The following is a 14,669-nucleotide window of genomic DNA, read 5'->3' on the forward strand; positions in this document are numbered from 1 at the left end:
AAAGCGAAAAAACAACCTCGATGCTTTGAAGAAATATAAAAAAAAGAAGAAGCCCTGTCCAACTTCGATATTGAATCTCTGATCGAACCGTTGGGAATAAGAAACTTCAGGGGTGTTTTCATGTCCGATTCTCTACCCTCTGCTGTGAAGAAAAAGGAGTATGGCGTGGTCAACCTAGACAGTTACAAAAATCCTGGTACACATTGGATATGCTACCTCAAAATTGACGATAACAATGCATTTGTTTTCGATTCGTTCGGTGGCACACCGCCTGCCAGGTTGGTGAAGTATCTCAGTGTTGCCAACCTCTACTACAATGACAAACGCATCCAGGGTTTCACCGATGTTAACTGCGGCCACCTATGCCTTTCCGTTCTCGCATACATGTCTAAAATAAATAACCCCTCAGTGGAGCATTTTCAGAAAGCATTGTGGTACCTAAAATACCATGGGAGTGTTCCATCTCACCAGCGAGACTTCGGTCTTGAAACTCGCGTTGCATGACGACATCATCTATCCTAAATCTATTGCTCTTCGTGCATTCTACAGCATGTACCTGATACCCAATGTCACGGAGCACAATAACAAAATTACTGTTGGAAATGAAAAAATAGTTATCACGCCAGGACAGTACAATCTGTCTACCTTGCAAGCCCAATTGCCAAGAAATATACTGCTATCTCAAAATTCTGTAACTCACAGAGTTGAAATTGTGTCTGCTACAGAAACAGTAGACCTAGGCACTGTTGGAGAGCTTCTGGGATTCGAGAACAACACAAAGCTCGAACCTGGCATCAAGCACATCGGTGCCAACATTCCTAAATTTCTAGCCATCGAGACTCTGAACATACATTGCAATGTGGCAGAAGGCATGATCACCAAATCCTCGGATGGCATCCCAGGCAGCCACAAGCAAACAGGTATCATCGCTACGTTCAAGCCAAACTCTGAATTCATGGAACCGATTATCTACACACCCTCACCACCGATATACTTCCCTATATCTCGTAATCGCATAGACAACATAAAATTGGCAGTGACAAACGAAAAAGATGAGGTGGTGAATTTTGCCGGAGCTACTACTACCGCCGTCGTAGAGATTAACGTATAATAAATAACAATCATGGAGCAAATCGAAAGTTACGAGTTGCAGTCCTTCCCACCCAATCGTCGCACGTTTGCCAATTTGAACGAGCCGAACAGGGAAATCGAATACGATGTGGACGTCGGGGATGGGTTTATTCACCCTCACAGAGCTGATTTGTATATCAAGTTTGATGTGGTGAAGAGAGACAACGGGGAAGCATTTAACGCCAATGCAAATTTAAAACTTGTGGACAATTTTGTACCGCATCTGTTCTCGCAAGTGGAAGTTAGAAAGCATGGCACCGTCATCGATAGGGTTGACTACCCCGGGATTACTTCTACAGCTGTGGCAACACTGAAGCTCTCCAAGACCGATGCAGCATACTACCAGGCAGGGGGATTCGAAGCAGGTACAAAAATCAAAACTCAAAGCCACACAGTACTGTTTCCCATGCGCTTGCTTCCAGGCTTTTTCTCCGACTACACGGAGATTATGTGGAAGGGTGGTTTACGCGTCACTTTTCGCAGAAGCGCCAACGACAACGATGTGCTGATGCGTTACAGCACCTTGGGTGCAGACGGTGCAGCACTTGCCAACACACTACCCGACGCTGCCAAGTGCGTCATCCAGTCCATGGAGCTGCGCATGCCTGTGGTAGAATACGAATCTAATTACGGTCTCAAGTACAAAGCCGACATCTTGAAGAACCCCCAAGTGCCCATCCAGTTTTACGGCTACCAGTGTGTGCAGAAACCTGCTTCTGGCAACCATTTTGAATTTGATGTTACTACGCAGTTCAACAGCATCCGGTACGATATGCCAGAGTTTGCAGTTGTGCTCTTCCAGACAGGGAAGGACAACAACCAAGAGAAAGATTCTAGCCAGTTTGACAATTGCAAAATTAAGAATATTTACCTCAAAAATGGTAGGAATGAAGTTTTCCCACGCGAGAACTACAACCTAAACATTACAAACAACGATTACCTGAAACTTTACGAGGCGTACACAGCTTACAAAAGAGTGACCTCCGGCAATGTGGACGTGTACTACAATCCCAACGAGTTCATAGCTCGCAGACCCATGTTCGTCATCAACACATCTAAGAGAAAGCAGGTGGTTGTCAACGATCGTACCAACATAAAGATCGTATGCGAGTTCCACGACGCCTTGCCTGCAGATACTTTGTGCAGCACCATTCTTATTGCAGAGAAAACATTTGTGTATGATGTCAAGAATGAAAGAGTGACTGAACAGTTTTAGGTGCAAGAAAAAAATTATACTGACCGTAGGTCCAAATATTAGATTCCTATTAACCTCCAGGGTGTGTGAGAAATGGCTATTGATCTTCTAACAATACAGCTTCCACAATCCTCACAATAATCTGAAAATATTAATAAAATTAAACATCGTTGCATTTAGAAATAATCATACTTGAGCGCACAAAGGAACTTCCCCTTTGGCTCTGCGTATGCCCTCTTTTCGCCCCGTAGGACACGGCGAGGAATTAGTTCCGTTGAAAATTTGCAATTTTTTGTTACATGTGTTGATTTTTTTATTAAAATCATCAATAAAAACCTAATAATTTGATGTACTTTTTTAAGATTTGGTATGGTTCGCATAACATGCTGGAGAAGATGTATTAAGCTGATGATGACCCCATTCCATAGTGTGCTCGTTACATGGAAGCACACAAAGTTTGTTGTCCGCAGCATCAAGTGCCACCTTATCGATAGCATCCGTATGCACCTCATGGAGGTGGCTAACTATGCGATGTTCTTTTCTTGTGATCTGCTTCTTCTCAAACAAACATTTCTTGTATAGCTCTATGTCGAACTGTGAAACAACACTTCGTCCTACTCCTTTTGCCTTTTTTATCTCCTTGGACTCGTCCACAAATCTAATACAGTACATTTTTGCTCTGAGGGCCACAAACTCTGCAATGATTCTTCCTCTGGCCTCATCTTTTATTTTCCCCACTGTCATCTCGTTCTGGATGCCAGACAGCTTGTACTTCTCGAGGGAATCTTCTGAGTAGTTGGAGAAGTCAAAGTGCTCAGCTAATATTCTGTAATCTTCAAACAGATCCTCGGTCCTAATACAATAAACGAAGCTATCTGTGTCCATGTATGCTACTTGAATGCGATCTTGAAAATGAGGTTGCATAACTTCGTAATGGAAGCAATACATGGCAAGTTTGGACAGTTCTAGGACCGTGGCTCCAACAGCTATTGGCTTATCGAGTGTTACTTGCTTCTTCCCCCTCTCGATTAACATTAGGTCATCAGTAAATCTTGTAAAATTTTTATAGAAAGGATCGGCGATTAACTTCTCGCATTTCCGAGGATTAGATACCAGATCGCAGTTAATTCGATTTCGAACCTGCTCCATTGTTTTGCCAAAAATGCTGTTATTTAGCAACTTGTAGTGGTCTTTATCAGCAGCTGACGTGGCTCGTGCCCGGCTTTGTGTATTGTCACTGATGTAAGGCTCCAACCACTTCTTCTGTGTAAACTTCAAAGCCTTGTGGACTCGCTTCAAAATCAATCCTTGTTGCAAATAAAATTGCAATAATCGATAATGTAGCACATAGTTCTGTTTGTTGTGAAATGTTAACATGAGCTTCTTGTCATTTTTACCACCAGGAGGAACTTCCATCTGTGGTGCCATAGCAAAACCATGATGCTTGTCGTGAAGTTGGTGAGGATACTCGAGATCAACTTCAAGAAAACACCCACACGAATGATCAGCAGGCCATTTCAGAAATTCACGATTCGCAAGTTCGTCTTCCTCCATCCACATGTAATCTCCAATAGGCAAGAATTGAGACATGGCCCATCCATATAAATTGTTCATATCAATGTAGGATATGAATGTTGAAGGGGTGTTGGGGTTGTAGTTGGGCATGTACTTGTTATTGGCCTTGATGTATCTGAGTGGTGCTTGGACAATGCCTCCTCGAATGGCATCCTCGATAAAAAGGTGATGGTCTATATTACTGATGAGGCCAATCTTCACTTTTGTACTTTTTAGCATTGCTTCCCAGGACCAACCGGGGGTAGTGTAACTATATGCAGGATCCAACCCATGTGTACTTATGCATCTGCGTCTGTGGGACTCGAAGACATCAGCCAACAAGGTTGTGTCGAGTTTTAAATATACATCATGGTAATCTCGCATATTCCGGCATCCAAAAGCCTCGAAAACTTTTTTTGCATGCTGGTAGTCGTCTACTGAGCAGGTGCTATTTGTTAGGCGACTACAAAAAACTTCCCGTGGCGGAAGTTGTAGCTCGTTAAACTTTCCAAAATTATCCATATACTCGTATGGGTATATGGATTTTTGTTTCAGGAGGTTGAGATGCTTATTTTCAAACAAGCGTTTGGTTTCTACGAGCTCATTCTCGGTCAACTGTTCAGCTAATCCTGCTAAGCTCGATGGTAAAAACTGGTAGCTGTCCAGGAATCGAATCTCGACCAGATTTTTTCTTCCCTCTACTCTCACCCACTTGCTGAATGAAATGTATTTTTCCTTTGTTTGAGGGATGATATTAATGCGTTCGGAATCACAACCAAGTTCCTTTACAAACAAATGCGCATCGTAACCTTTTAAGTTATGTATCAAAACTGGTACAAAACTTAAAACCTTGATCTGCAAGTTGCATTTGTTACAAACACTGACGCTGACGACCTCCCCACTCCAATGATTATGATGGTAAACTTTCCAATTATTTTCAGTGAAAGCACACTCACAAATTTCGCAGATGGTAGCACGATTATGTTCTTCCTCTTGTTGTGGTGTGGGTGGTGGCATTGGTACTTTAAGGTCAAGAAGCTTGGTAAGTTGTTTTGTAAACTCTATAAGAGTTTCAATGAATACTTTAGGGGCACTCGCACCAAAATACAACTTAAACTTTGGCATGTTGGTCATACTATGGGGGTATGCATAAACTGGTAGCAGGGCAAAGCTACACGGAGTGTGGTGGCTGATATGAACAGACTTGGGACCTGCTTTAGTAGATGTTGGTAATTTAAGCAGGCTTTCAAAATCTGCATAGAGCACCACAGGATGCTTCAACAGTGCTTTCAGTTTCCAAAATTTCATTACATCTAAATGCTTTGGCATTTTTATTGTTGCAACTGCATGTTTGGCACATCGCACCATGTGCTTTTGCAGCTCAAGATCAGGCGACTGTCGTCTCCCATAAAATATTGCAAGACAACAATCGCATATTTGGATTTTGCCCTCATGCTTTGTAATTTGCCTTGCAACAAGTTTTGGTAAATCATTTATAAGGCAATAGTGGTACACATTTTTATTTTTAATTAATAAAAGGCGAATAACCTTCTGCCTGTCTACTATTTTGCTAACTCGAAGAGTATATATGTTATTTGGAGAATCATATGTAAAAACATTTACAGCAATCTTCGAGTTGCATTGCCTCTCAAAACAATCGATGCTATCCAAAGTAACAGGGTATTCAATGCCAGCCATCATTGGTTCAAATTTTTTGAGGTATTCCGGTTTGTTATAGTTGTATAATTTATTCCGGTTATTGTTTGGAAGATGGTGAGCAGCAATAATACACCATAAAAAACATTGATTATCATTATTTTTGATATTGATCACTGCTTTTTTGTTTTGTATCCATAAGGGTAGCTTGACGTAACTATTTCCACGAAGAGGCTTGTACTTGGCCACCTTGACTTCTAGGTGACAAGATGAGAACTCGGGCAATAAACAAAGTTTCCACCCTGAGCCCCTCCCTTCGAATGCTTCGTGTTTTGCCAGCAACACCTCATACAAATTTTCGATGACAGTATTTAAGTTTACATCATCGGCAGCATGCAATGGGATCGGATGGCCAGAATAGTGATGGAAAGTATGTATTTCGTTATGGGTTTTGTTATAGGTTTCGTAAATACCGCTGAATATTAAAGACAGTTTGATCGAGAAGCTCAACAAAAATTCTCGCACCTTATTGATGACATCCTTTTTGATTTCTCTCAAGAAGGTGTTTAAATCACAACCTTCATCAGCATCGTACGAAATATCAAAACCCCTCTCTAGAGTGATTCGTGTCTCACTCCTTGGCTTTTTGTTCGGACTATGTGGTTGGGGGGCTTCCAGTTTACGCTTTCTCCCCAGTTGCCACTGGCTTGATCCCCCCCCACATATTTTATGATGCCTTGCCATATGCGATTTTGTAATAGCCATATTACAGTTCTTGCACTCCATTGTAGCCTCTGTAGTGGTCCGCTTCTCCTTACTTGGGTTGCATCTTTTCCGATGGTAGGATATATTTGATTTTGAAATTATTTTTCCACATGTCGAGCACGCAATTTTGGGGGCCATTGTATCCTTGTTTATTTATATACAATTTTTCACATAGCAATCCTAAAAAAAAAAAGGGGGAGTAATCAAAAATTTCCATTTTATGTTTCTGTATAATTATATAATAAGGGTGGGTTTTATATAAATAGTAAATCTAGAAGATGCAAGAAGCATCTATCGGGTATTTTATATTTCAAACCAGGAAAAAATAATATCAAACAGAAAATATTAGGGGGAAAATTTGATAAAAATACATCAATTTTGATTGTTGCAAAAGAAAAAGCTTCACACATCGTATGAGTTCTCCAAAATAATAATAAAAATTTCTTCCAACATATACTCAGAAAAATTAGGTCTGTTTTTGCTACAGGCTTAATGCATTTTTGGCAGATGGTGTGTTGATGAGGGCCACTTTCACCTTCATGGTGTGGTGTTAAGCACAGGGGTAACCTTTACTCATATGTATATTTCAGTTCGGCAACATAACCAATAAATTACATTTAACTTTTTTCACCATTTCAAAATCTATATATAGCTCGCTTATATTTAGCACACTTATTGTTGCAAGTTGGCTATTTTGTTTATGTAGCACTCGGATTATAAATATATATAAAAAAACCACATCATCGTAATAACCATAGCCATGATTGATTTGGACATACAGTTTAAAATAAAATAATAAAAAAAAAAACTGCACTTTAATATGCACCGCGTACATATTTCCTAGCAACAACAACACACTGAAAAAAAAAAAAGTTAAGTTTGAGTTCGGGTTTTAAGTCCACTTTATGCACAGTAAGACTAATCGGGACTGGACCTACACTTTAAAATAAGATCCAAACCACTTATACCTCCACCGGGAATCGAACCCCCGGGACCCCTTAATTACAAGGTGATAACACTACTACTGCACCATGAAGAGGTCCTCAGAAGAAAAAAAAAATAGTCCAGCAACCCTCATACGGAAAACAATAACAAAACTAGATTTTGTAAATTTGCAAGGAACATATTGTTCAAGCTAGTAACATTTACGTTTCCAGCATGTTCCAAATATAAAAACAAAAAAAAAAAAAAAGAGATGCGAAACATATCCACAATATACAAGAACTGCTAGGTTTATTTCAAGAAGTTTGTACCTCTCTCACAGAAGCTCCACTAAATTCATAAATCAAAGCCACATCATTCAGACTATATGAAACAGTATTACTCACCCACTAAAAAATCTTGCTAGTACTATTTCACTTTAAAAACTGATGCAAAACTGAACTCTACCACGTAGGACAATTAGTTATATTCCCAGCGCTAGGATAAAAAAGTATCGCGTCGCTAAAACATACGTGAACCAATAGAAATTCACAACAATTCGCCACAGAAAATAGTCCCTCTCGCTTCTTAGCCATTTTATTTTGAACGCACATCACATCATTCCTACCATGCTGTCAAATGACGTCACTATCTCCCAACAGTTGGCAAAGTTGACACGCAACTGTTTAGAGAGCAGTAAACCGAACACCACAATTTTCGAACATACTGAATTACACAACACTTTGAAATTCCGAGCTTATTGTTCCCAAAACCGGAGGTACTGAAAAAATTCTGGTGTCATGCATTTGTTCGAACTACACGGCACTTTGCAATTTCCCGCAACAAGTTAAAAGCTGGAAAATTCAAAGAGCATCCTGCTTATTTGTGTCTCCCCTCACAACACAAGCGAATGGTAGTGTAACAATAGTAGCGCCGCTATCGAGGTAGAACTCCAGATTTTTCCAGGGTCACAGCATTCAAAGCTTTGTCACACTAGCTGGGAACTCACAATGCCAGTTTCCAACTATTTTTTTTTTTTTTACTTTCTATAGAGAACTTTGGAACTTCCCAGGGTCGATACATATCCAACAATATTGCAACATTATGAAGAATGCATAATTTTCAGAATTTTCCTTCTTCACCCAGTAACAAACGTCGCACACTTGCTTTTTGGTACCAAAACTAATCCCTACACTACAATGCGCATATATACAGTTAATAACTCTTACATATATTTTTCGAATATCGACATTTACATAGAAATAAATATGTTGATAGCAACATTGGCAACTGTATAAGATTGGTTTATTACTACAAACAGAGGCACTCGCAAAATTACAAGAAGAGAGAGAGGGGGGTATCAACACTTCACCACCGTGCCATTGCTAGAGATGAATAATAAGCAAACCGTCGAGTTTAGCCAAAAAAGTTCATAGGCATGGTTATTTTATATACCAGGCATATATAAAATTACTTTTTGGTTCTCGTGAATCTTTTCAGAGGTGCAAGAGCCTATATACGCCTCCTCCCAATGCAATAGATTATGAGCAAATATTGCTATACTAGGCTATACTGCACAGGGGAGAGGGGGGTGAAATATAGGTTAAGTTAGGTTCTCCCCGAGAGTAATTTGTAAATATGGGGTAGGGGCAGGAGGGCAAAGAGCCCTCGTACTTGTAGGGCCACAGGTATAAGTTAAGTTAGGTCCTTCAAGAGAGTAACTTGTATTTTTAAGAGGAGAGCAAAAAAAAAGCACCCCGTACTTGGGAGTGAAGAAATTTTTTCTCGCCTCATACTTGGGGCGAGGTGGCCTTATATTTGGGGCGCGAGTCCAAAATAAGTCAATTTCATGTATTTTTTACCTATATTATAGCATTTTCTAAGCATATTCATAGAAAAATTAGGTTAAGTTAGGCCCTTCTCGAGAGTGAGGTGAGCTCATACTTGGGGCGAGGTGGCCTCATACTTGGGGCGAGGTGGACTCATACTTGGGGCGAGGTGGACTCATACTTGGGGCGCGAGTCCAAAATAAGCCAATTTCATGTATTTTTTACCTATATTATAGCATTTTCTAAGCATATTCATAGAAAAATTAGGTTAAGTTAGGCCCTTCTCGAGAGTGAGGTGAGCTCATACTTGGGGCGAGGTGGCCTCATACTTGGGGCGAGGTGGACTCATACTTGGGGCGAGGGAATTTTTTTTGTCGTAGCAGATTACGCTGAGGGCCCAAAAGTTGGTGCCTTACAGGGAAATACCATAGGTTAAGTTAGCCTCTTCTCGAAAGTGGGAAAAAACATAGTGTTGCAGTGTTGCCAACCTCGCCATTTTTATGTTGTTAAAAAAGAACAGCTAGATCCAGCTCCGCCCCTTTCTACCTACTTATTTAATTCCTGTTTTAGCAGCTTTAAGAAACCTGATTTTTGGGGGGGGGTTACAAATGCCCTTTCTGCTCCCGTCAAGTTACGCCTATGACTAGTGTTGCCCACGGGACGAGACGGGACAGGCTTTTAAAAATTCGAGACGAGACGAGATTGACCATGTGTCATAAGACAAACGAATATTTTCGAGACGAGACAGCATTTCCACGAGACTCCACGAGACGAGACAGGTCAAAGTCTCGTCTCGTGGGCAACACTATCTATGACGAACAGGAATTCAAAGTAAAAGACTGTCCCGACTAAATCGGGAGACACGTCTGATAGATTTACAATTGGGAAAATCATAATTAAGCGTGTAGTTGAAAACAACCTATTTTCATATATTGCATGCAGTTCTACTTTTTCTGCAATGTGGATCAAGAACTGGGGACGTGGAGAAGCACAACACACCACGTAACCATCAGTCACGTGACCCTCTTTGCTTTCCTGTCATGTTGACCTTCGCGTGGAACACATTTCTCGGTGTTAAGACAGGCAAAATCACCCGATCATCGAAGAGTGCAATATGTGTTGCCTACCCTCCTGCATTACTTGCTCCTATTCAAGCCTTATGGGGAAGAACTTTTTTCCATGACTGTACGTCCCGGCTGTAGTGTGCAGGACATCCATCTTGCTGAAAAAAGATACTGTCCGCATCAAATTCAGGTACACCGTTGACATCGACTGAGTTTTCTACAAGGTCCGTTACCAAGGGATCCACTGTGTCACCTAGAATTTGCAGGTACAGATTACCGGTTAAATTGCCATTAAGAAATAGGGGTCCAATTATGTGGTTTCCTAAAATACCTGCCCACACTTTAACCTTCTCAGGTCTTTGCGTATGGCCTTCCCTCACAACAACATGGGGATTAACATCTGCCCATACTCGAACATTGTGTTTATTAACACAGCCATTTAGGAAAAAAGAACTTTCGTCACTGAAACAGATGTTGTGTAAGAAGTTCTCGTTCTTAGCAATCCTGTCGCACACAATTTCGCAAAACTCAATTCGTCTATCGAAATCAATATCTCCTAGTTCTTGCTATATCTGCATTTTGTAAGGATGAAATTTGTGTAATTTTAACACCTTACTGATAGAACTCCGTAAAATGTTACTTGCTTCTTCTATTTGTCTGAGAGACGTTTCAGGGTTTACAGTCACGCGTCCTATAACTTCCAACACTGTTGCCTATTAAATCGGTGTGAGGTCGTCCTGGACGTTGTCTGTCATTGACGCTTTGCGTTTCACGGAATTTTTTCACAAGGTCTGAAACATACTTCTGGTCAATACTAGGGCGCTGGGGATACAATTCGTTAAATCGTCTAGCAATGGCACGGTAGTTACTGCCACATTCACCGAAAATAAAGATAATTTCCACTTTGTCTGCGCCAGAACGTGCCCTTCCAGCACCATTCATTTTTCTCGTAGTTGCAAACACTTTAACCACCAATACATACACAGAAACAGAACCACGGTAACGGACGATACAGGAAACATGTTAGTAGAACACAGTGTGTACGATACTACAACTCTTCTACGTCCCGTATTTCAAATTCACTTCGAACTTTTGCGGTCCGGTCTGTTTGCTTACGAGAACACAAGTCGAATGGTCCTGTTGAATCTTCATCCCGGTAGTAACACTGATTACTTGGTCTGGTTCGATACTCCGTCTGCATTCTCCTTCAAACAAGTGAATGGGACTCATTTCGAGCATCTTCTGTAAATAGTAGGTAAGCTTAATTTGACTATTAGTGGTGTACGTGCTGTAACATCTTGTAACACCCCCCCCCCCCCTATTTGCCTGCAGTTGAAATTGTACATGTAACTAAGTGCCTCCTTCACCATTTGCCTTGAGTTGCGATTGTGCATGTCGGTCCGTGTCCTCCTGGTGGCAATCTCAGGGGGCGCGATGATATGCGGTTTTGTGTACGGACGCTTGCCATCTCTTGGGGGGGGGGGGGGGTACGTATTTGTAGACACTGCTAGGATATCTCCGAATCATGCTACAGTGTAGGAACATTTTTCCAGCTCCCACTGTTGTCTAGGATTACTACTGTAGGAGTTTGTGTCCTGTCCAATGCTGGTCATGTTCCACATTTGATTTCACGCCATTGTCAATTGGAGCTACGTAGAGACCCCGGATTTGTTGTGTAATATTGTTGTTATGATATGACCTTTCGAATGACATATTCTTCGACCCCTCTTGCTATTTGAAAAAAATGAGTCGACCCCAGCCTATTCCCTTGTGGGGGGGCAGGAATACGTGTTTCGCCATTTCTTCCTATTTACAGCCGTTCTCACAATACCCAGGGTGGGGTGACTTTATGGACACCCTGTATATACATATATGCACGGATATCGAGACTGGACCTACAGTTTAAAGTGGGATCCGGCCACACTGTGGGGGTCTACCGGGTATCGAACACTGAATCCTTTGATTACAAAGGGACACCTATCAAAACCTCTAAGATTTTCCTGTCCACCATCCTGGTAACATCGAAGTAAAAAAGAAGCCTTGATGTATTATAGAAATGGGTTAAAAAGGGGAAATGAGAGGGAAAGAAAACAGTAGTGTACTTTAGCGACAAGCTAAACCCACGACGAGTGTCAAGGCGATTATAAGACACACTAAGCCCATTATTCACGCATTCAATTTTTAAGAAATGACTGTTCGTTTATCACTTTTGCTTTAATTTTATGTGCATTATTTTTAGTTATTACGGTCACCAACTCAAAATATGTAGTTCTCAGATTTTTTTTTTTCATTCATCTATTTCTGTTGTTGCTTTAATCTTCACTGTGCTCTTACTTTGGCAAGGGTCCTAAATTAAGGTGATTAAGCGTATTATTATATTAAAATATTGTGAAAATGATATATAACGTTGGCGACAATTTGTGAAAAAATCTCTTAATAATGTACAGTCAGCGGCAATACAAATGGGACACCTAGATCCTGAAATACACACTTCTTCCCTGCAAAGCGTTATGTGTTGCCTAACTATACGGCGATGAGCGGGCTTCAAGCGCATTTTTTAATAAGAAGTTAGGCAACTCACATAGCGTATTGCAGGCAAACCAGTATTTCAGGATCTAGGTGTCCTAATTTTATTGCCGGTGACTGTACATACATGAGCACTATATATAAAATAGAAACAATTTCCAAGGACACTATGTATGAGGAAGAAATTCATAACTAAGATAACAATAAACCGAAACTTTTCTCTTTTATTCTTCCCAGTGCACAGATGAATCGACCACCATCCACCAAGCAATATGAAAGAATGAAAAAAAATGGAGCGTGGGTAAGGAAAGTAAAAACAATATTGGCACCAACAGACAGTTCATGTACTACAGCAATGCCCGGACCGGGAACAATGCAAAGGGTCTCAGAGACAAGAAAGTACATAAGGAGACGTGCGAAGAGTAAAGTTACATGGCGCGAGTGAAAGATCATTTTAGCTTCACTAATTGTGAAAAAGAGAGAGGAAGTTATAACGTGGTAGACTGGGAGTCGCAAGCTGCCAACATGAAAATCTCTTGGAGAAGTAGTTACGTACGCCTCAACGTGATAACGATCCGCACTTAATATTGTTCTGAGTGATAAAGTAAAGTTAAGAAACGTTTTAACACGCGTTTGTGCTTATATAATACATTGAAAAGGTTTCCTTGTTTGTTAAACTGCCTCACAAAGATTAGAATTTCACCAGCGGTATGTGACCCGGAATTTCAAAACTGGAAGAAATGACCTTGAAGGCGTTATGGTGTTTCTTTTAGTAGTCACTGCTACATTGTGACTGAGTATGTTTTAAGTACACTTTATGCACAGTAAGGCTAATTGAGACAGGACCTACAGTTAAAAGTGGGATGCGAACAAATTTGTGCCTCCACCGGGTATCGAACCTGGGACCCTTTGATTACAAGGCGACGATGTTACCATTGCACCATCGGGGAGGCCCCAGTCAGTGCTATATTTTACAATATTTACATGCAGCTGACGTTTTTATAGGAGCACCGAGCCAAAGTGATGGGGAATTATGACCACTTATGACCAGCAGTACCCCAAGAATATATAATCGAATCCTACCAAAAATCAATCTGGACTTCATGGTCTTCTCAATCCTATTTCGGTTATTTTACCTTTCCAGCTATACATGTAATTCTTGCGAATGGGGATGAATCCTGAAGCACATATCGTGGTATGCTCTGTGAAGGGTTCGAACCTAGACTCCTTGGCGTCGTAGCGCGGTACGCCAGAATAATACTATGGTGATGGGAGACTTGGGGACTACGGAATGTATTTGTCTAGTACTAGAAATGCCCGTCTCAATCTCGATCTAAAAAAAATCTATGCGGTAATTCAAGATCTCTTCTAAACAAAAAGTACATATATCTACATGGTTAATGCACGAGGTTGTCTGGACTTAAAAACTCGTCATAATCAATGATCATTTTCCGATCTTGTAATTCTACTTTCTTGGTTACCAGACTAGTTGCAACAACATGAATGAACCAAGATTGCATGAAATTCATGAAGATACATTTCCAAGGAAACATGTCCAGACCACGACACGAAGATGGAACCTTCCTTGGTGATTGGATTGATTTGGTGTTTTAAGTCCACTTTATGTACATTAAGGCTAATCGGGACTGGACCAACAGTTTAAAGTGGGATCCGAACCACTATGTGCCTCCACCGGGTATCGAACCCGGGACTCCTTGATTACAAGGCAACGACACGACCACTGCGCCATCGGGGAGTCCCCCTTCGTTGGTGAGATTGGCCTGTTAATTATATGAATTTTTTTCAGTAAATAATAAACCATATTATACATGCATTGTAACTAATATATAAGTACGATGTGGTTTTATGTTCGACAGGCCAGGAAGTTTCGAATACTATGCAAGTCTTTCACAAGAATCTATGTTCACTGACAGTACACGCTACTTAGAAGTAAGACCCGAGTGAGTGTTGTTCACATCTCGATAAAAAGCAGTCTTCACTGTGTTTTGTCCCGAAATCAAACTAGTC

At 40.8% G+C, this 14,669-nt stretch overlaps 2 protein-coding genes across 3 annotated transcripts in view; both read right to left on the bottom strand.

The window, feature by feature from the left end:
* The window catches only part of LOC145998880 (WD repeat-containing protein 47), a 431,858-nt gene that overhangs the window by 325,956 nt on the left and 91,233 nt on the right, over positions 1-14,669 (bottom strand). The window lies entirely within an intron of this gene.
* On the bottom strand, positions 2,684-5,209 carry LOC145998360 (uncharacterized). The gene has a single exon (XM_083134768.1). It carries the CDS (start codon positions 5,207-5,209, stop codon positions 2,684-2,686), a length of 2,526 nt encoding a protein of 841 aa, XP_082990894.1.

The sequence above is a fragment of the Lepisma saccharinum genome, chromosome 14 (genome assembly GCF_977018435.1).
Source record: "Lepisma saccharinum chromosome 14, izLepSacc3.1, whole genome shotgun sequence".
NCBI classification, from domain to species: domain Eukaryota; kingdom Metazoa; phylum Arthropoda; class Insecta; order Zygentoma; family Lepismatidae; genus Lepisma; species Lepisma saccharinum.